The sequence below is a fragment of the Lactuca serriola genome, chromosome 5, assembly GCF_051521515.1.
Source record: "Lactuca serriola cultivar US96UC23 chromosome 5, Lser_US96UC23_V15, whole genome shotgun sequence".
Classification (NCBI taxonomy): domain Eukaryota; kingdom Viridiplantae; phylum Streptophyta; class Magnoliopsida; order Asterales; family Asteraceae; genus Lactuca; species Lactuca serriola.
In genome coordinates this window covers 39,436,226-39,459,514 of record NC_136412.1, presented here as the reverse complement: position 1 = coordinate 39,459,514, position 23,289 = coordinate 39,436,226, and the positions used below count along the sequence as shown (strand labels likewise).

Here is a 23,289-nt window from a genome sequence, read left to right as displayed (position 1 = left end):
TCTCTAGAGGTGCAAGACGATAAGGCACCTTAGCGATAGGCGCGGCCCCCGGAACCAAATCGATACTGAACTCCACTTGCCTCACAGGAGGCACACCCGGCAACTCCTCAGGAAATACATCAGGGAACTCACGCACTACCGGAACCTCCTCAACAGATCTCGGTCTCTCGGAATCCACCCGCGTATCCATCACATATGCCACAAAACCCTTACAGCCCTGTTGTAGACACTGCCTTGCCCTAGCGGCCGAACAAAACGCTGATCCCGAACGTGTACCCTCGCCGTACACCGTAAGAACTCCCCCACTAGGGTCTCGTATGGTCACCAGCTGTCGCTCGCAGTCGATAGCCACACCGAATCTGCTCAACCAGTCCATGCCCACAATGACATAGACATCACCCATCGCAATAGGAACCAGATCAATCGGGAACCCAACACCGAAAATCTCGACTACGCACCCTCGGAGAACCTCTGTGGCATATATCACCCTCTCGTCAGCTATGGAAACTCTCAGAGGCCGACTCAATGCCTCACGACTAACACTGATATGCTGACTAAAAGCCAAAGATACAAAAGACCGACTCGCACCCGAGTCAAATAACACCAAGGCAGGTACATAATTCACAAGAAAAGTATCTACGCATAACATAATATAAGCATAATATCACAACATCAAAATAAATGCATGAAAGAATACATACCAATCACGACATCGGGTGCTGCGCGGACCTCCTCCGCGGTCAGCTGGAAAGCTCTCCCTCGCGCTCTCGGCGCCTCGGCCTTCACTGGCCGACTCTCGGTAGCTCTGATGGCGGCAGGGGCAGATCCCTGAGGTGCTCCCTGAGATGACCCTTGCAATTGCGGACACTCTGCCTTCCGGTGTCTGGTCTGGTTGCAGTGAAAGCACACTGAAACCCCTTGGGGCAGTCCTTGGCCATGTGCCCCTCCTTGCCACACTTGTAGAAAGATCCCGCTCTACAGACTCCATCGTGACCCTTGCCACACTTCCCACAAGTGCGGCCCTTCTGGCTCCCTGGTTTGGGATCAGCGGGCTTGGCCCGCTTGGCTGCCGACTGAGACTCTGCCTCCTCCCTGGCCTGAGTCTCTAGCTCAATCTCCCTCTTCCGGGCATTTGCCTGAAGCTCGGCAAATGTCCGGTACGAGGAGTTCGCCGCGAACTCCCGAATGTCTCGCCTCAAGATACTCAAATATCGGCTCATACATGCCTGCTCCGTGGACACGTGCTCAGGGTAGAACATCGCCCTCTCATGGAACATCCTGGTAATCATCGTAACATACTCAATACCTTGCTTGAGGGTCAGAAACTCCTGGGCCAAACGCTCCCTCTCCACCTAGGGAACGTACTTATCTCGGAACATGGCAGTGAACCTCTCCCAGGTCACTGCCGCAAGCTCAGCAGGCGTAAAGTGCGCCGTCACAAACTTCCACCAGTCCTTCGCTCCCAAGCGAAGCTGGTTCAGCGCGAACCGAACCTTCAAATGCTCAGGAGTTGAGCAAGTGAAGAAACACCCCTCTATATCAGAAATCCATCTCATAGCCACCACCGGGTCCTGGGTCCCATCAAACTCTGGTGGTTTTGTGTTGATGAACTCTCGGAACAACAACGCATCACCACCTTGCGGCCTCGCGGCAGCAATAGCTGCGGTAGCCGCTGCAACAGCAGCCTCAGAAAGAGCGGCATAACGCTCGTCGAAGGTCTCAATCAACGTGGTCTTAATAGACCCGAACATATCTGGTATCTCTGCCCTGATGGCCGCAGCCACCTCCTCATGGATGATCCGGCGGATCTCCTCATCACTGGTCTCACTGCTCTCAGGCATCAGACGTGTCCTCACCATGATCTACCTCTGAAATACAACATACGATAAATTAGAATCCATTCGAGCATACTCACACTCGACAACTCTTCCCTCCTTGATCCTTGGTATTCCAAAGATTCCTACTTGGGCTGTACACCGCTCCGGTGCTTTCATTAGTACGGGCCCAATACTATTGTCCGCACCGTATCAGAATACACCCCAAGTCCTCCTCTTTGGGTCCCAAATTCCAAGTACTCTATCATGCACAATCCACTCTCTAACAAATCTCTCATAAGCCCCTCGCTGCTACCTACTCACTCTCAAGCATCTCATAGCAGCTCACCTCTCCCTAGGCTAAGGCATCACAAATCAGGCCACTCTAGTCCTAATAGGAGTACCTAGCCTACTCTAGCATGAGAATACATCATATCAATATCAATATCACATAACATGAGGGTATTTTGGGAAATCACCGTTCGGGCGCGGACTGATCGTACACACAACTCTGCTCTGCATTCATCCAAAAATCTTTTATTCTTTTTGAAATACTTCTCAAATCCTCAGTTTGAGTTCAAATACGCCCGAAGGTGTACTCGAATCCCTCAAACCAATACTCTGATACCAACTTGTAACACCGTGAATTTCAAAATAATTTTTCGCATAATATAAAAAAACATATTCATTTAAATTTCATAAAACATCAGTATTTGAAACTCCAATCAATGTCATACAATAAATCCCAAGATCACATATCATAAAAATCCCATGTGTGTGTACTGATCAAGGCGGCGCCTTCCCACGGTCATCACTAGTACCTGAAACAATAAACACCAACACTGTAAGCACAAAGCTTAGTGAGTTCCCCAAAATACCACGCATAACACATATTAGCCACTCGAGGCTATAACTCTGTGGGTCCGTAGACCCTACTCTGTGAACCCTCTGGTTCTAACTCTGGGAACCTTCCGGTTCCAACTCTATAAGCATGCACAACATAAATCACATAGAAATAATGCAGTACAACACATAACATATTTATAGCATACAAATACTTTGTCACATAACTCTGAGTACCTACTCAAGGTAAAGTATAGTGAGAAGACTCACCTCGTATATCTCGATAACTCGCGAATCCTGGAAATCACTCGTGCTCGATCCTCCGAGCTATAATCCTCCTATAACATCATATATCTCTAATTAACACTTTTACAACTAAGGTTGACTACCCCTATCAAGTCAACACCGGTCAACTCTGGTCAACGGTCAACGGTCAACTTTGACCGGACTCGGCGAGTGCACTAGAGTGACTCGGCGAGTCTATACGTGTTCACTGACTCCCTAGGATCCTCTCTTGACACGTCGAGTACATCCCTAACTCGACGAGTTCCCCCTGGCACGAATCGCGAGGCCACCACGACTCAACTCGCCGAGTCTCAAGAACAACTCGGCGAGTTCCAGCTTGACTCACTCCACCTGTCAACCCTCTCTGACTCTCCCTGACTCACTGAGTCAACCCATAACTCGGTAAGACCACTCGCTGAGTGATTAAAGGCAATCTTCATGCTACTCGCCGAGTCTGTTCTTCGGAATCAGCGAGTCTAAGCCATGCATGAACTCAAACTCACTCCTGAGGTCAGATCCGTTCCAGTAACTCATAGATCCAGTCCTTCCAAGCACATTCATCACGTAAAGATACAATCTTGGCTACCATACAACGCTTACAAGGCTTCTTTTGGTGAAATGACATCTAAAATGGTAACCTAAGTCCCCAACTCAAAAGGATATGCATAAAGCAGGGCATTTGGGACTCTCTGGACCTACTAAGATCCAGATCTAGGTACCAATTCCTAAAGGGACCTCTCACACTCAAATTACAAGGCATACAAGGCATGAAGAAACCCTAGATTTGACCATATACATAAAAACACGAGAATAAGCTCTGAATAATACCTCAAATAGCTTCCTCTGCCAAAATGGAAGTAGATCCAAGCTCCCCAACTCTCCTAGTTTGGCCTTCCTCTTCCCTTCTTGCTAACACACACAAAGATGATGAATAATGGCCTCCTTTCTCACTCACAATGACTCACAGATGCTCTGGTGCTCTCAAGGTCGAACGTAGCTGCAATGAAGGGTTATAAGGCCCTTTAAATAGGGATCAGGGCCGGGAAATTAGGGTTTCATTAAACAGCGTGGACTCACCGAGTCCACTCTTGGACTCGTCGAGTCCGGACGCGAACCCGCGTCCAAATCCGCGATCCTACTCGGCGAGTCTAGGCTCCAACTCGCCGAGTCTCCTCACAATTTACCAAAAATGAATAAATGAATAATACCTGGGAATCCGGGCTGTTACATTATAAAACTAATGCTATTAACATCGTTTTTTTACAACAAAAAAATAAATAAATAAATAAATAAACTTTACTTGAAACAACTAAAAAGTGGCTACAATTGCAATGAGTTTAAACATTTCACATTTACATCAAAAGATATAATTAACATTCTTACTTCTAATATTGATCCAGTTAAAAGTCAAACGTTTCGTCGTATTGACCAGATCAAAACTTATTCTCGCTGAGTTGTTAAAAATATAATTGTTCCATTATTTCCAAATAACCCAAACCATGGCTATGAGCACAATTAAAATCACATTTTTAATTTTTGTGAGTTTAAATTGCTTTTTTTTTAATATTCTAAAAATAATTCTTTCATTTAATGTTTTGTTTATAACTACTAGGGTCGGTTCTAAGGTGGTGTGGGGTGTGTGTTGCTAACCCGCCATTAACCCATCGTCGATCTATCGCAATTACATTGGAATCAAATGGCATGTGTCACAGTTTTATTTACCGTCGATGATTATTTCTAAATGAACGGCGTTCTTTTTACTCATAGCCACTAATATAATTAGTGACAGTCTAGCGACGGTATGTTAGGCGTCAAATATTATAGTATAATAAATAAAAAAGTTATATTTAGGAACTCATTCTAAATTTTCACATGAGACCTTTAAATTTTACGGACCAATCATGTAAGTACTAAGTAAAAAATATACTATTGTGAATTATGAAATAGTTTTTAATAACTAAATTAGAAGAATTGATCAATAGTCTAACACGGCTACAACTCTCAAAGAATGTAATATTTATGGATATGTTATTAATTTCATAGTTTGCGACTAAATTGTATGTGAATTCCCATTTATTTGCAACTTATCATTTTGATAGTTGTTACTGTAAATGACAATTTGATGTTATTTTTCATTGATTTTTGAAGTTTTAAAGGAAAATGTTGAGAAATGATTACTCATACAATTCTAACCATAAGTAATTTTGATAGTGATATTAATAATTTTGTATCTAAAATAGAATATGTATTTTTCTTAAATTAATGGATTGTGAAATTTGTGTCACTCCTAGCCCAAAATATATTTGGACCAACCACTTGAGAATTGGTTGCACGAGATGGATTTATGTACGCTCGTGAGACTAAGATAGTAAAATCTACAAGTATTACAACTATATAATGGCAAGTCTGGAATATAAATTCATATGGTTCACTCAAAGTTATAATATGAAACAAACGTAGTCTTACACAAATTTAGTAATTCAATTCTTTTCATTATCATGTGCATAAACTCAAAGCTACATCCAACTGAATTATTTATCATTAGATTTCGTGACACCCAACATTTAAGGATCAAAATAGTATTTAAGGACACTGTCTAACACCATCCAATTCAATATCCTGGTTATGATTATCATCATGTATATAATATTCCAAAAAAAATGATTCAAGGTAAGATAATTCATTGTTGTTTTTTTAAAGATTATTTTAATATTACTTTGTAAATGTACAAGTAAAGTATTTGAAACTAGAAAACGTGAATAAACAGGAAACAAGGGATATGCATTTTAATTGTATATTCTTACATAGCGCAAAAAAATTGTTGTATAATCTAACTGATATTTATCACTTGAAATCGGAAACACTAAAGGTAATACATTTGATTCATAAAAATATTGAGGTACTTTTATTTGGTATTTAGGATGACGAATTTTGCATAGGTTTATGAAAAAAAAAACCTACAAAAATAGATAAAAAAAATAAAAATAAAAAATCAATTCAACCCATAAAATAATAAAACTATGGTCTAATTTAGGTATACGGGCTCTTAGTGTAAAAGGCTAATATTTGGGCTACTGAACCCATTTAGTGTACAGGTTTCTTTCTCCGTTTCTCTTTTCTCGCGACATCAAGCAAAGAGAGAGCGTCTCTGCAGCCGATCTGGAAGTGTTCCTTTCTGTCTTTGCGTCGCCATTTCAGAGTCTGATTGATCGTATGCTCTCATCCAAATAGTTTATTGGTCGCCATTTCATTTTGGTACGTTTATCTATTAGCATACCTTACGACGTTTATTCTTAGTTAAACGAACACACTCACTAATCGATTGTCGTTCTACCTCGCCGTTTCCATAAACGCAAAAACTTCACCTTCATCGGAGCAAATGACATATTCCATACCAGGATATCGTTACAATTGCCAATTTATATTACTTTTTCTGTTCTGTTGTACATTTTCTATACGTTTCCTTTTGTTCTGGTTTTATGCCTACCAACTGTTCGACGAATTGTTCAAATTTTGCATTTAGGGATTTGTTGCAAACTCGGTTAAATTCATATAAATATTGAACTACAAACAACTTTGAAAGCCTATCAGATGGTTAACATATAAAAGTTTAATATTCTTTTCGTCAATCTGATGCAGCATTCATGTTTTTGGCACGAGTTTTTGGAAGGAGACTCTTTGCAACTGCAACATCAGAAGCTTCTGCTGCTGGGGCTGCAGCTAGTAGTAGAGTTAGGACTGCACATAACCCTCTTGAGGAGTTCTTTGAGATTGATAGAAACCCAGAGGAGGAGAAACCTGTTGTCTACGGTATATAAATCTCTCTCTCTTTTTTTTTTTTTTTTATTTATTTATTTAATCTTCAGTATAAAGAATATTGCATATATTCTTTTTTGTTCATTATACTATTTGAATCATGTTTTTGTAGTCTGGTTTAATTGTATTGATATTGTTAAAAATACAACTTAAAAAAATTCAGGGCGTAGTTGGAAGGCTTCAGAGCTACGTTTGAAGTCATGGGAAGATCTACATAAGTTATGGTATGTCCTGCTGAAAGAAAAAAACATGCTCATGACTCAACGCCAGATGCTTCATGCTCAAAACTTGCGCTTTCCTAATCCTGAACGCCTACCTAAGGTTATTATTATTATTATTATTATTATTATTATTATTATTCAATATAAATCAGGTGCTATTGTTGTATGTATAAAGTGTTGTTGTCTGAATAAGTTAAGTGATGTGTGGGTGTAGGTTAGGAAATCGATGTGCAGAATCAAACATGTGTTGACTGAGAGGGCAATTGAAGATCCGGATCCTCGGAGGACTGCTGAGATGAAACGATTGATTAATGCTTTATGATCATCTTCTTGTTTTTTTAGCATCATAATCATAATATAACCAATAAACTGAATTCGAGAGGTGAGTATGAGACCTTTTCATTTTATGTTTGTAATTGTATGCACTAGATTTGTATGCATCATATGTTTTCATGTCGTTTTGTACCACAAAATTATTGTCTTTTTTATCTGGGATATGTCTTTTCATTTATTCCATGGAGATGAACAAAAGAAAGGGGAGCACATTGGTCATTTTTTTTTTTTCTTTTATACAATGTTTATGTAGACAAAAATTAGTGGAAAAAGAAAGAAAAGACATGGTGGCTTGGAAAGGTTGGAAGCATTTTATGGGTAGGGTTTTCTCTTGATGGAGAGGATTCATGGTTTAGATCTTCATTGATTTTTAAATTTTTAATATATAAACAAGCAGGCTGAGTTTTTAGCTTTTAACAAAAAAACTCTCAATCTAAGGGCGTGTTTGGCAGCAGTCTTTTGGAGCTTTTAGCTTTTAGTAAAAAAATTGATTTAAAAAAAAAAATCTTTGTTTGGAAGTATAAGCTTTTAGTTTTGGTTTTAATAAAAAAACTTTAAATCTCAGAGCTACTCCATGTAATGTAACGTGTAGGAAAAGCTAAAGCTAGTGAGTTTTTTTAATCAATTTCTAAAATTGCCCTTCTATTTATTATGGTTCACATTTAGCTTTAAAACATTTACCTTTTCATGTAATTTTACATATTTTAAAAGCTTCTAATTATTTTTACTAAATATTCATACAACAAATAAAAACTATAACTTCCATCTAACAACTAGTTTTGCTAAACCAAACACATATGTAGTGTAGGAGAATAAGGAAAAGACAAAATTTCACAAATGTTCATAATTTTTTTTCAAATTTTCCCTAATATAGTTCTTATGAAACATTTTTTTATGCGAATGGTCTGTTTAGAGTAAACCTTGCACACAATCAGTTCTTATGATTAATACCGTTAGTTTTTATGTTAAATATAAATGAAAAGACTATAGTGCCCTTGCACACCATCACATACACATTTTCTTTCTATCTCTTTCTCATTCACATGAACACTAAGAACAAGAACATTTAAGAACACACCATCTACTCCTACTACCGTCCATCACCACCGTCCGCCTACTGCCACCAGATCTCTTGTATGTTGTAATGCCCGTAGATTCGGGCTAGACAATTTAGAGACAATGAACGTTAAAAATGACTATTGATAGTGAATTATTTAGGACAAATAATCTTAACAAAAGTTATAGTATATGTGACAAGGATTTCGTACATATAAAGAACGTTAAAATCCGACTTTGAATGAAGAAGTTATGCTTCTTTGAAGTTTCGCGATTAAATCGACACGTCTCTACGTATCGTAAAAAGTGATTTTTTGATAAATTACCTTTTAGTCTTAGTAATCTAAACGAAAGTCATAGTATTCATTAAACCGAGAGCGTGCATATAGAGAACGTCCAAATCTGACTTCAGTAGAGGAAGTTATGATTTTTCAAAGTTTTAGCGCAGTAGTGTGGGCACAGAAATCAAATTTTAGATCGGTCGATTTTTAGCCGAAATGATCTAAATGAGAATTAAAGATCTCATTAATAAGAGTTCAACCATAAAAAGACAGTCGAAAACGGAGTCTGTATGTAGAAGTTATGGATTTTACACGGTCATTAACAGTATAATCTTCTCAGACTATTAAATTTTTGATCGATCGAGAATTAGCCGACGGGGTCAAAAGGAAAAGTTGTAGTACTCAGAAATACCTATGTGTGAATATAAAGAACGTAAAAACGAAGCTCGTATGTGAATGTTATGAATTTTTGAAGATCTACAATTTTACTTGTGTTTGGTGCCACGTGCCAGCACCAGAGGCAAAGCCTTGGTGCCTACGCAAACTCACGACATGAGAGGCATGTCTCACGACATGATAGACCCAGGGCAGCCTGTAAATAAAGCCGAATTTCACTCATTTCTTCACACTTCCATTCTATTCTCTCCCAAACCCCGAGGTCCCAAAGCCTTTCTCTAGCACTTCCTAAGTGTTAGTAACAAAGCTCTAGAGTGCTAGAAAGCCCCGAGAAATAGAGCTTTCGGTTTAGAAGTTCTGCACACGCAGAGTCCGGTTTCTCGCTAAACCATCTGTAAGTTGAGTTATGCTTACCGTGCTTTTAAGTATAACTTATGTTTAAGTTCACCATCATTATTATGAACCTATAAACAAGATTTATCAGTGATTCCAAGTCGTTATACTGATTGATTTACTTATGGGGATGATGGCGAGGCTGGATTTAGTGAGGTGTTTAAAATGAGTTTTCCAAACGGTATAATATGTATGCCAAACGGACCCTACCTCCGATATGATCTTACCTGGTTGTCCTTTATCATACGGAGCCCGTATGAGAAAGTTATGGATTTTAGAAGATTGGGGCACAATTTTCAAGAATATTCGCATGGATAAGCTTCATCCGGACCAGCCACGTCACCCTCGCTTCGAGCTGGCCACGTATCCGAAGCAACTGCGTCATCCGAGTCGTGGCGCGTGTCGCACAGGTGTCCGAAGCCGAGGAGCTTTCGGACCTCCCCTATAAATACAAGGCTTGTGAGCCTTCCCAGGTAGTTTTGGAGATTTTGCCCTTTTCACCCCTTTTTCAATATTTTCACTATTTTGACATCCCCCGAAGCACCGGTATCAATTTTAGCACCTGAAACACGTCCCGAAGTGCCCGGAGACCCCGAAAAATTTATATTTTCGGATTTGAAGCCCAACCCTCTCAGGGCCCGGTTCTCAAGAAAACTCCCGGTTTTCAACGAAGGAAGTTATATTTGGAGCCGAAGTGCTGCCCAAATTACTATTTTAACCCTCAGTTATTTCACGGTGAGTTTAATATATAGGAACAATTGTATGTTATGTGTTATATGTGCTAAGTGCTTTTAGGTGTTATTATTCTGGGTTGTTTTCCCGTGTTATTTTTATTTCCGTTATTTATGATAGCAAAGTTATACCTTTGACCATGTGATCAGTGAAATGACTTAGATTCACGGTGGTATTGGTACATAGCCTTTGTCCATGTAGAGCATGTCTCCGTAAGAGAATGAATTCTATTCTATGGCATTGGCAGATGGTTAGACAGAGCTATAAGCCTGAAATCTACCGAAATTTTTAAATCAGAAAGTTAATGTCTTCTGTGCCATTTGGGCCGAAGCTTTATTAATCGTATATCTTTGTATCAAATCATTGATTGATATGGAAAGTTTGTCTCATGATTCACATATGTCTTTGTTGTTCCTTGTTCCTCTTTGCTTCTGCCATATTGAAGTATATATATGGTATAACGTTATATTGTATCTATTATTAAACTCACTAAGTGTCACACCCCAAAACCGAGAACGGCGGAAACGTTCTGGGGCGGAGGACGTCATGTAAAGTATCACAACACAGTATAACAATAATGTAGCACCTGGTTCCTGGTACGTAAAAATTTATCTATGTGTTTTGCATTTTGGCCTTGGACTCGGCGAGTTGTAGGCCCGACTCGCCGAGTAGAGACGGGTTTGGGAGCATGTTTAAGTTGGCGACTCGGCGAGTCCTCACTGTCTGATGAAACCCTAAATTTCAAGGGCTTGCACCCTATTTAAACCCTCTTATCCGCCCCCAAGCTCGCCCCCTTCACCCTCAGAGCTCCCAAAATCGTCCAAACCCTTATTCCTTGAGAGATTGAAGCATTTTGGTGTGTTTTCTTGAAGGTTTGGAGAAGGAAGGAGAGTAGATCAAGAAGTGAAGAAGGTAGCCAGGCATATTCGTGATATCTCAGTGATTTCCTTGAGGTATAACTCAGTTTCCCTCTGTTTTCATGCTTATTGTCCCTTGTAGTTCCATGAAAGTCCTTCTTGAGCCTTTTCTCAAGCTTGTTTGTGCATTAGGGTTCGTAATAAGTTATTTAGCCTCTAGATCTAGGCATGATTGAGCTCCAGGAGCTTGGATCTACTGCCTTTATGGAGCCATATTGCATGAAATCCCTAGATCTATTCTTTTAGTGCATTTTGAGCCCGAAAACCTTCATTGGTGTTTATTTACACGTAAAGTTGGAAACTTTACGTGTTAATCAGGCCCTAGAAACCCAGATCTATGAATGACATGCGCTGGATTCAAGCATAATCGAGTATATAGTAATTGCATGTGACAGGCTCGGCGAGTCGAGTCGCGAGTCCCCGAGTTTTCCCCCTTTTCGTGTTTGCGGGGTGGAGTAGTGAGCCATGGGGTGTGACTCAGTGGGTCGGAAGCCAGACTCACTCATGAAGGAACTCGGCGAGTCAATGCCCTGACTCGGCGAGTTCAAGGCAATTTTCTTGCCTCAAGAACAGACTCGGCGAGTTGTTCTTACAACTTGGCGAGTCTCAGCATAGCATGTTCTTCGGATGAAGATGAACTCGGCGAGTTGTTCATACAACTCGGCGAGTAGGATGAAGGACTATTGGACCTTGGATTAAAAGGAAAACTCGTCGAGTCAATGCCTAACTCGACGAGTAGAGATGGGGTTGTGGTCAGACAAAGGGATATGGACTCGGCGAGTTGGTAGACCAACTCGGCGAGTCGGGTCAACTAGAAGTTGACTTTGACTTTGACTTTAACTTCAAATCTTGGCTTGGTTAGGGGTAAATGGTCATTTTACCCTGTGGATGATTAGCAGTGTTTGACGAAGTGTTTTGTGGGGATTTTAGCCGGAGGACTTCCGGGACAGCAGCAGCAGAAGACAATCAGTTCCCACACAGATCAACAACTACTTCGAGGTGAGTTACCTTCCAGTAGCGGTGGGTCTAAGGCCACAATGCCGGCCCACCAGTAGGAGACGTATGATAGATGATTGTCTCTATGATATCATCTAGGTTTGCTACTACTTGATATGTTATATGCTAGCATGATATGTTATAGGTGATAGTAGTAGAGTCCGGTTGTTAGGACCGGAGGGTAGTCAGACACCCCAAATACGTCTGACAGTATGTGATGTTATGTTTATATGCTAGCATGATCTGTTGTATGAGTTAGAGGTAGTAAGAGGGGAGCAGTCCCCGAGTTCGGTTGTTAGGACCGAAAGGTAGTTCAGACACCCCAAATATGTCTGATAATCTGTTATGTTATGATATGTGATAGTAGTAGTAGTAGTAGTAGGGGTGAAATGGTCCCCGAGGTTCGGTCGTTAGGACCGAAGGGTAGTCAGCACCCCAGAATGGCTTGACATGGGTAGTCAGCACCCCAGAATGGCTTGACACGGGTAGGTCGGCACCCCAGAAAGGCCGTACTGGGTAGGTCGGGCACCCCAGAAATGCCTGGCAGTATGTATGTTATGTGATTGTGTGGTATGTGGTAAGATGGGGGAACTCACTAAGCTTCGTGCTTACTGTTTTCAGTTTGGTTTCAGGTACCTCTTCATCGAAGGGGAAAGAGCCGGCACGGTAGTGGTACATCACACACACGCTTTGTATTCCGCGCTATGGGATCCTCCTAGGGTTTTGTACTCTGATAGTATTATGTTTATGAAATGGTTTCCAGACAAGCAACATCTTTTATGAAATGACATGATCCGTGAATGATTTATTTCTATTGTTTTGCAAATTGTATGTTTTGAAAATGAAATTTTTGGCTTCTATTTTTGGGATGTTACAAGTAAATAAGCAAACAACATCATCCATTGCATTAAATATATAATTTTAATACAAGCGTGTTCCGTACAGTTATAGACAACAAAAATGTAAATCAAAATAATAAGATGAGTCTTGGATGCGCTCCATCTTCTCAAAAGCTGGCCTCGGTACCTGTCTACTGACGACCTGAGAATACAAGTTATTTTGAAAGAGTTTATCAACATAAAGCTGGTGAGTTCATAAGTATTTTAGTGTCGGTGTTTGTATCAAAACGTTTGGACATGGTTTAAAGTATGAGTTTGTAAACATTGGTGATAAAAGTATGTGAATGTTTGTAAAAGTTTGAATCTCTTAAAAAAAACCTATATTTTCTATTAATAGCAGCCTTCTGCCAAGGCGTAACTGTTTTGTATATTCGTTTATTGTAAAAGTGTGTAATTTTCCCAGGTGTAACTATCATTAACAAAATATAGTTTGTACATTAATGTTTAAGTGAAATGATCACTAAATATATGTAAAGGGTAAATTAATGTAGTACTGTAGTGTTGTATTATAGGAACTACTGCTGTACTAACTACCTTAAACCGGATTTATATTGAGGTATTATTTGATTAATTGTACCATACTATCGACTAGGTAACACGAAGATGTAGGTCATAAAAAGGTATGACGTTTGGCACCCGCAGACCTGCAGGTCCGGCTGTAGCTAGCAGCAAGGTGTAGGATAGTGTCACACCCCAAAACCGAGAACGGCGGAAACGTTCTGGGGCGGAGGACGTCATGTATAATATCAACAACAAGGTAAAGTAGTAAACAAGCAACAACATCATCCATTGCATTAATAAAATAATTATTATACAATTGTATTCTGAGTAATTTTGATAAACACTAAAGCATAAATCAAAATGAAAGATAAGTCTTGAATAAGCTCCATCTTCCTTTCTCCTTGCATCGGTACCTGTCTATGATGACCTGAGGATACAAGTAATTTTGAAAGCGAGTATCAGCTATAAAGCTGGTGAGATCATAAGTATTAATGTGTCTTAATTTGTAAAACTTATGATTTTTAAGACTTGACATTGTTTTGAAAGAAAGCTCATAAAAGTATGAAAATGTTTGTAGATCAGCTGTAAACGTTTGAAAAACCCTAGAATCCCTATGATTCCTATTAGTAACAAAAGGAGTCTTCTACCAAGACTTAACTGTGCTCTTTGTAGTCTTCTACGAAGACCTAATTGTGTTACTATTATTATCATTATAAGAAATTTGATCCTTTGTTACAAGGATACCTAAATATAATTTTTACCTCAATGGTTATGTGAATGAGTCACAAATATAGGTAACAATATAACTAACTTGAATCATACCCTTTGGTACTGTAAACGTTAACTTTAAGCCATCCGTAGACGTACTCTTTACCTCTGTTGCTAACAGCCGGGTATAGGAATAGTCAATCCCTCATCGTGCACCTAAAAAGGTACCAACCTTTTGACATCCGTAGATGTACTTTTACCTCTGTAGCTAACAGAGATTCTAGGAATAGTCAATCCCCCAACTCGCATCCTCTATTACAAGGATAATAATCTATTCTATCTCGTCGATTATGTGATCTTATCACAAGGAAAAGGTAAGAACACGGATTTAAAAACGGAGTCGATACATATAAAATGTAATAGGACTCCTACTGATGTATCTATGCACAAGTACTCCTATAAGTATAGTAATGTAAATATTATAGTAGAGTACGGTAAGGTTCTACGTGTGCTAGCTGTAATGTATGTTCTCTCTATCTAGCAAGTATAGTAATATAAACGTTCTAGTATAGATGTATATGTTCTCGTCCTAGTATAGTTTGTACATGTAATGTATAGTAATGTTTTAGAAAGTATTGACTCATGAATGAACTGACTCATTGTATGATATCGCATTCTAGTAATGGTTCTGGTATCTTCCTGAACTACCCATATGGTAGCTTACTAGTAATCTAAGTGGTATGTATGGACGTGGATGTATACCCTTGCTACCCAAGGGCATAGGATGAACTGGAAGGACCTTTTATGACTTTATATGTACACATGATATATAACTAATATTTAAACGACTTTCGGACGAGTATCCAATATCCCACCAGACCACATCTCAAGGCGCGAAAAGGAAATAGGGTGGATAGCCTTCCTAAGTCTTTTAAACATTTCTTATATAACTATACATATAGAGGCATGCATTTTATAATATAAAAGCATAAATAAGTTTGGTAAAACATTTGAAACATAAATATTAGTTTAAGGAAAGATCGACTTGATGTCAATCTATAAAACAATTTGAAGGCATAAGTTTGATAAAACAATATAAGTATAAGGAACATTTGTTTGAAATACAGTTGTAAATAAGTTTGATAAAACAATATTAGTATAAGGAACATTTGTTTGAAATACAGTTGTAAATAAGTTTGAAATATGATAAACAGAGTAACAGGTACAGTGTAATAAGGAGTTTAAAACATATAAAATGTTTATAAAAATCATTTGAAGGAAACTGGTTGGTAAAACGGCTATTGAGTAGCCAAATCTTTTTATATGTTGTATATTAATCACATGTGATTGATGTAATAAGTAATATACTCCTACTTACTAATCACATGCGATTGACATAATAAGTAGCATGATTCTACTTGTATCCCCCCCCCATAAAGCATTTAAAAGTAGTTTAAAACATTATTTAAGGGGTATGAATTCACATGAAAGCTTGAAGATAGCGAGATGGAAAACCGGGCAGAGTTTCGTCTCGGGAAACGGATTTTTCTCGGGATTCTCGGGAATCTCGGGAGTAAAATCGACCCTCGGGACTTGAGCAAAAAGGCCAGAGCTTCGGGTTTGAACGGGCACGGAAAACGAGGCAAGACGCAAGAGAAAAGAGGAGAATTGAGCAAATAATTCGGAAAGCCTCGCATCCTATTTATAGGAAGGCTGAACCGCCTCGGTACGCGGGGCGTACGCTCGTACGCAGCGCGTACGCATACGTCATGCATGACCGAAGCCTCGACTGCCTCGGCTTCGGATGGGACGGGTTGTTGGGTACGCGGGTCGGATGGGACGGCGGGTCGGACGGGACAACGGGTCGGACGGGTCGGAGCTTCGGACGGGTCGGACGGGTCGGATTCCTCGGATATGGCGACGTGGACGATCCGAAGCCCTTGATCTCAGTACGCGGGGCGTACGAAGGTACGCAGGGCGTACTTCGGTCCTATCCGATGACTCCCCTTCGGATAATACCGGGAGTTTATAATTAAATTTATATTTATTTTAATTAAACTTCTAAAATTCATATCTCCCTCATACGAACTCCGTTTTTGACGTTCTTTATATCCACGCGAAGGTGGGACCAAGATCTACAACTTTCGTTTAGAATCCGTTGGCAAATTCCAAAATTATTTTTATTATTTATTAAATAAAATGACGCGATTAAGGAATTTCTTCTAAAATTCATAACTTTCACATCCGAAGTCAGATTTGGACGTTCTTTTTATGTACGGTCATAGCTTGAGGTTGTCTATAACTTTCATTTAGATACATAAGGCTAAAAACTATTGCATCGAAATTTCGCGTTTTACGTTTAATCGCTGATGCCGGTTTTTCCGAGAATCTTCGGTTGGTCATAACTTCTTCGTTATAACTCGGATTTTAGGGTTCTTTATATGCTTGGAAACCTTGATACGATTCCTACTACTTTATTTAACCCAAATAAGATTTTAGGAAAGTTACATTTTGACCTAGTTTGATTGGTTTTACATTACATTGCCTCGAAATATCGGGTTGTCACAGATAGTCAATCCAGTATAGATCTATATGCAAACTCACGCTCTCCCTCCAAGAGACTCTGGCTACAACTCGGGCCATGACATTGAAGGCATGCTCCGATATAGTGGATCACAATTTTGTTAATGTATTCATGTATATGTAATGTATTGTTAATCTTTCTAGTATCGTTGTATATGTTCTCTTTCTAGTATAGTTGTAAATGTTCTTTTTCTAGTATAGTTGTATATGTTCTCTTTCTAGTATAGTTGTATATGTTCTCATAGTAATGTAATGTATATGTTCTCATAGTAATATAATGTATATGTTCTTATAGTAATAAGTACTGACTCATGAATGAACTGACTCATTGAACATCTCATTGATCTAGCAATAGTATAAGTATTATCCTGTGCTACCCCGATGGTAACTTACTAATGATGTACTGGTACGTATGAATATAGAAGTACTTTTATGACTATATATGTACACGTGATATATAATTAATATTGAAACGACTTTCAGACGGCTACCCGATACCCCACCAGACCACATCTCAAGCGCGAAAAGGAAATAGGGCGGACGACCTTCCTAAGCCTTTTAAACATTGCTTATATAATTATACATATATGGGCATGCAATTTATAATAAGTATAACAGAGTTTAAGTAAAATTATTTGATAAGTAAAAGAATTTGTAAAACAGTTTGAAGTAAAACAGTTTGATAAACAGTTTGAACAGTAATAAAATCATTGGTTTTGTAGTTATTAATCACATGTGATTGATGTAATAACTATAAGTATTCAACTTGTATTCCCCCCCCCCCATAAAAGCATTTAAAACATTTAAAAGTATTTCAAAGGTTAGTTAAAGAGGTATGAACTCACTTGTAGTGAGTGGATTGGATTGAAGTGTCGGATATGGTGCTACGTGACTAATGGAGACTTGTACACACGCACGAGCCTAGTTATCATATAATGAACATATATATAACTAATTAGCCAATTTATAACTAATAAATTAAGTTGGGACACTCTAGAACATGAAAACACTTTGTTTCAAGTGTTAAAGGTCACAAGGATTGCATCCAAGTGTCTGTAGGGCAAAGCTAGAGTGTTTGGAGTTCAAGGGTAAACTCCTTTGGATTTTACGGTTTTAATGGTCATTACCCAAGGAGTTTACGACAGTAAACTCAAGGGTTTACGGTCGTAAACTCTACTCCTTATGACCATGTGTTGTTTTGTGGTTTTACAAGTCTTTTGAAGCATTTCTACTTGGTGGTTTGGCCTTTGGAAGGGACTAGGGCAACAAAAACACTCCTTGGAGGAGTTTACGGCCTCATGGTCATTTCCCTTTGGGTTTACTACCGTAAACCCTTATGGAAAAGGGTATTGCCATGTTTTCAAGTCCTTAACACAACAAGGTAATTGTCTAGGTTAGTTTTTAGGCCTAAGGAAGGAAAAGGACCCAAATAAACACACCTTAGGGTGTTTACGGTTTTGGGAGCTCCCTAAACCATAAACACTTAAAAATGTTGGACTTTGATGTTTTTCAAGGCTTAAACACATCAAGGGAAGGTTTAAACATATCAAGGAAGGCTTAAACATCAAACTAGGGCTTAGATAAAGGACTTAGGCACAATTTGTGCCTTTCTTGGTGTTTACGGCCCAAGAACATTATTGGACCGTGAACACCTTAAACCTTGTGTTCTTGGCATATTTTCTTGATGCTTATATGAAATACTAGCTTAATAAGACTCAAGGATGGAAGTACTTACTATAAGGAAGCTTGATTTGAGCTAAAAGTCCAACAACACTTAGTGTGTGTTCTTGGTGTTTTTGGAAATCTAATCAAAATACAAAAGTGAATGGATGAATAGATGCACAAACACTAGATTAAGTGTTATACCAACTTGAAATGGTTAGAACACTTACTAGTTTGAAGATCTTGAATAATTTCTAGGATGATACTTGAAAGGATATTTTGGAGTTTACTCTTTTGGTGTTTGGAGAGTAAACACAAGAATGACTAGTCTTGGGGAGTAAACTCATGCATATGCATGAGTTCACGGTTTTTGGGGGATTTTTCGACCCAAACACAATAGTTTGGCCGGGAACTTCTAAGACACGAGGTGTTTGCGGTTTTTAAAATTCAAAACCCGAGACGACACTTTCTTTCACCCGTTCGTTTAAAAATAATATTAAAATAATCAAACGAACTTTAACTTTCTTAAAAATAAGAAATGATGACATTAACTTATAATAAGAAGTGGTTGACTTTTAGGGTTTGACCGAATGGAAATTTCGGGTTGTCACACTAAGCGTCACCGCTTACCCCTCTCAATGTTTAACAAATTTGCAGGAGATAAGTAACCAGTATAATCGTATACTATCGGAAGATGTAGAATAGTTTTTACTATTACTTAGTATTTCGGTTTATGTTTTTATAAAATTACAATATCCTGGGTAGTTATGTAAAATATTAAAACATAGTCGGTTTGTATCCAATCTTTTGTAATCACTTTATCAATGTAAGATATTGTTTTATAAATATGCATGTATCATGTTTTGGTGTGACAATGTCTTTAGTACGAAAGTTAGGGTCTTTCAATCATGGCATCAGAGCGGTGGTTTACGTGAACTAAATTCCACGGATTGGTATTTAGACTTAAACCGTCAGAGGTTCAATATATGAACGGATTCATTAGGAGTATATGGATACAAACTATAGGAAAGACTTAAGTAAAGTATTAGGTAATAATAAATCCTAATATTCTAAAATACTATATTGCTCCAAATTTTCAGAAGAATGGCTGAACAGGAAGGTAGCCATACCCCTGAGGTGGGTGGAGGTCCTCAACCTGGTGAAGTAAATACTCCAGTATCCCCTTGTGAGGAGCGGCTCTTAGGTAAACTTACTAGTATATAATTCGAAGCACAAGAAGAATAATGATAAAGGCAAAGAGAAAGCCACTGGAGAATTTTCAAAAGGAGGGGCGAAGCGTCCCTCGTTCAAAATTTTCAAGAGTAGTGGCGCTACGGAGTTTTCAGATGTTCTTAATCCCATTGTTTCTCTTACCTGGATCCAGAACACAGAGAAAGTGTTTTGTATTTCTAATGTGGATAATGATGACAAGGCTAATTATGATTTTGCTATGCTCGTCGAAGAAGCCTTGGTCTGGTGGGAAGCAACATATGAAGCTCTCAACGAGTATGACGAGGATAATTTATCCCGGGAGATGTTCAAAACTCGTTTACTAGAGAAGTATTGTCCTCTAGACATGAGGAGAAGATTGGAGAAAGATTTTCTAGAGCTTAAGCAAGAAGGAATGACCGTGAATGAGTATGAAACTCAATTCAATCAAAGAGCACGGTTTGCCGCAAAGTATATCCCAACTGAAGACGATAAAATTCACTTATTCTTGGATGGACTGCGGTATGAGATCCGCAATTTTGTAGCTAATCGGGATGTTCTGTCCTTTGACAAAGCTATTGAGTATGCTCGAAAGCGTGAGCATGACTTAGAAATACGTGGTTCCACTTTTTCTGTTCCAAAGCATCCACGTATCGATCAAACTGTTCCTGTTTCCTCTATTCCACCAGCTCGATTTATTCAATCTGATTCTAATACAAGAGAGCAATTTCAGAGCGCCATTCGTGGTCACGGTAGATCACAATCTTTTTCTCTTCAGTCGCCATCGTGTATAAAATGTGGAAAGAATCACCAGGGCCAATGCAAAACAGAAAAAGAGGTGACCTGTTATGGATGTGGAGAAATGGGTCACATAAAGCTTGTTTGTCCAATGAAGAGTGTTACATGCTTTGCTTGTGGTGTTACTGGCCACATGAAGCGTTTCTGTCCTACTCTTACTAGTCAAATGGCGGGAAGTCAAGCTTCCGTTCAACAACCAAGGAATACTCCAAAGGAGGAGGTTCCAATAACTAAAGGCCATGCATTTCAGATTACCACAGAAGAGGCATGCGAGGACCCGAATGTTGTGACGGGTACATTTCTTGTCACATTTTACACTTGCCCACATCATATTGATTCTGATGCCTCAAATTCTTTTGTGTCTCATGAATTTGCGCATTCTTTTCAAATTTCTTGCTATGCACTCATGCAACCATTTCACGTAGATACCATTGGAAGTGTATCATTACTTGCTGGTAAAGTCCATAGAGATTTTATCATGGAAACTGAAGGTTATAGTTTTCTATTTAACTTGATTCCCATCTTCTTGCCCAACTTTGATAATATTCTTGGCATGGAATGGTTGTTAAAGAACACACTCAGGCGTGAAAACTTTCGTTGTGAAAACTTATGAATGACGACTTGGAAACTGCGAGACAATACTTGGGACAAGTATGAGTAGGTGTGAATAGTAGTAGAGGCCTAAACTACTGGAAGCACATGACTCACACTTGGATCAGGGAAAGTCACAAGGTTACTAAGAAGCTAGACATTGATTCCGTTTTTGTTCGAGTATGTCATTACCTTCGTTTCGGTGATGACTAAGAAGATGATTTTCGTTCAGACCTTAATGGTCGTAAAGAATCGAGTCCGACTAAAATAGATCTGTGAAGTGAGGTGATTGGTTCAGAGAACCATGTCTCGTGTAGTGACGAAATTTTAGTTAGAGAATTGAAGAATGAAATGGTCAGACGGAGAGAACAATTCAAACGGTAGAAGATATGCTTTGTGCATATGTCTGGGAGTTGGTGCACGTCAAGTGGAAACACCATCGAGGCCCAAATTATAATTAGGAAAATAAGAATGAGATAAGAGCGAAATATTCCCAGTCATTTTTATCGTTATGATTTCGGGGACGAAATCCTCAAAAGGAGGAGGTATTTGTAACATACACGTTTTGAAATCATGTTTTAAGTAAATAATATTATGTGATATCGAGTATTGAGTTCTAACAGATAGTTTTTACTAGAAATGAAGTAAAACTATGTTTAGAATCACTCGGAAAGTATTGGAAGTCTTATGAGATTCCAATCAAATGCCAAATAGTGAAATTTAGCGAAAATATAAAATTTGAAATAAGTAAAATTTTATTATTTAAAGTTGTAAAGAATCTCGTTAGAAACATTTAGGCGAAAACCTCATCGAAATACGAGTTATAACGAAGAAGTTATGATCAATCGAAGATCCGCGACAAAACCGGCACGACGCCGAATGACGTAAAAAGTGAGTTTTTGATAAACTACTATTTAGCCTTAATGATCTAAATGAGAGTCGTAGTATTCGTTAAACCGAGAAGTTTGATAAAAAGAACATCAAAATCTGACTTCGTATGAGGAAGTTATTATTTTTCTAAGTTTCAGAATAACAGTAGACAGCTAAAAACTTGAATTTTAGATCGAGTGATTTTTAGCCAACACAACCTAAACAAGAATCGAAGGTCTCGTCATTAGTAGTACAACGGTAAAAAGTCTGACAAAAACGGACGTCGGATGAAGAAGTTATGAAATTTTAACGGATTACCAGTCCCGGTCTGTTAAAAAAAAATATTAAAAATAAAGTCAAAAATAGCCGACGACGTCTAAACGAAAGTTGTAGAATATTTTCCCGCCTACGCGTGCATATAAAGAACGTCAAATACTAAGCCCGTATGAGAAAGTTATGGATTTTAGAAGATTGGGGCACAATTTTCGAGAATATTCGCATGGATAAGCTTCATCCGGACCAGCCACGTCACCCTCGCTCCGAGCTGGCCACTTATCCGAAGCAGCTACGTCATCCGAGTCGTGGCGCATCCGAGGAGCGACGCGTGTCGCACAGGTGTCCGAAGCCGATGACGCGTTCGAAGCGCTGGCACCTCGCATGCGCGCCATCTGTCCGAGCCACGTGCCTTCGCCTCCTGTTGCCTTGTGCCCTCGCTGCTAACTCACTCCTCTCGGTCGACCTTCGGACCTCCCCTATAAATACAAGGCTTGTGAGCCTTCCCGGGTAGTTTTGGAGATTTTGCCCTTTTCACCCCTTTTTCAATATTTTCACTATTTTGACATCCCCCAAAGCACCGGTATCAATTTTAGCACCCGAAACACGTCCCGAAGTGCCCGGAGACCCCGAAAAATTTATATTTTTGGATTTGAAGCCTAACCCTCTCAGGGCCCGGTTCTCAAGAAAACTCCCGGTTTTCAACGAAGGAAGTTATATTTGGAGCCGAAGTGCTGCCCAAATTACTATTTTAACCCTCAGTTATTTCACGGTGAGTTTAATATATAGGAACAATTGTATGTTATGTGTTATATGTGCTAAGTGCTTTTAGGTGTTATTATTCTGGGTTGTTTTCCCGTGTTATTTTTATTTCCGTTATTTATGATAGCAAAGTTATACCTTTGACCATGTGATCAGTGAAATGACTTAGATTCACGGTGGTACTGGTACATAGCCTTTGTCCATGTAGAGCATGTCTTCGTAAGAGAATGAATTCTATTCTATGGCATTGGCAGATGGTTAGACAGAGCTATAAGCCTGAAATCTACCGAAATTTTTAAATCAGAAAGTTAATGTCTTCTGTGCCATTTGGGTCGAAGCTTTATTGATCG

The 23,289-nt window shown here is 39.0% G+C and overlaps 2 protein-coding genes across 2 annotated transcripts; both read left to right on the top strand.

Annotated features, from left to right (window-relative positions):
* The first annotated feature begins 6,036 nt into the window (after positions 1-6,036).
* Positions 6,037-7,432, top strand: LOC145052343 (ribosomal protein L29 family protein). Its single transcript, XM_079000150.1, has 4 exons — positions 6,037-6,197; positions 6,582-6,752; positions 6,922-7,079; positions 7,194-7,432. The coding sequence occupies exons 2-4, from the start codon at positions 6,587-6,589 to the stop codon at positions 7,299-7,301; spliced, it is 432 nt and encodes a 143-aa protein (XP_078856276.1). The 5' UTR covers positions 6,037-6,197; positions 6,582-6,586; the 3' UTR covers positions 7,302-7,432.
* Positions 7,433-19,540: 12,108 nt separating this feature from the next.
* Positions 19,541-21,056, top strand: LOC145049445 (uncharacterized). The gene is made up of 2 exons (XM_078997854.1): positions 19,541-19,640; positions 19,690-21,056. Exons 1-2 carry the CDS (start codon positions 19,541-19,543, stop codon positions 21,054-21,056), a joined length of 1,467 nt encoding a protein of 488 aa, XP_078853980.1.
* Positions 21,057-23,289: the final 2,233 nt, after the last annotated feature.

Coding starts and splice junctions, on each gene's coding strand:
- LOC145052343 (XM_079000150.1), top strand. CDS start 6,587: ATGTTTTTGGCACGAGTTTTTGGAAGGAGACTCTTTGCAACTGCAACA. Junction 6,753..6,921: donor GGAGAAACCTGTTGTCTACG/GTATATAAATCT, acceptor AAAAAAATTCAG/GGCGTAGTTGGAAGGCTTCA. Junction 7,080..7,193: donor ATCCTGAACGCCTACCTAAG/GTTATTATTATT, acceptor GTGTGGGTGTAG/GTTAGGAAATCGATGTGCAG.
- LOC145049445 (XM_078997854.1), top strand. CDS start 19,541: ATGGCTGAACAGGAAGGTAGCCATACCCCTGAGGTGGGTGGAGGTCCT. Junction 19,641..19,689: donor TTGTGAGGAGCGGCTCTTAG/GTAAACTTACTA, acceptor ATAATGATAAAG/GCAAAGAGAAAGCCACTGGA.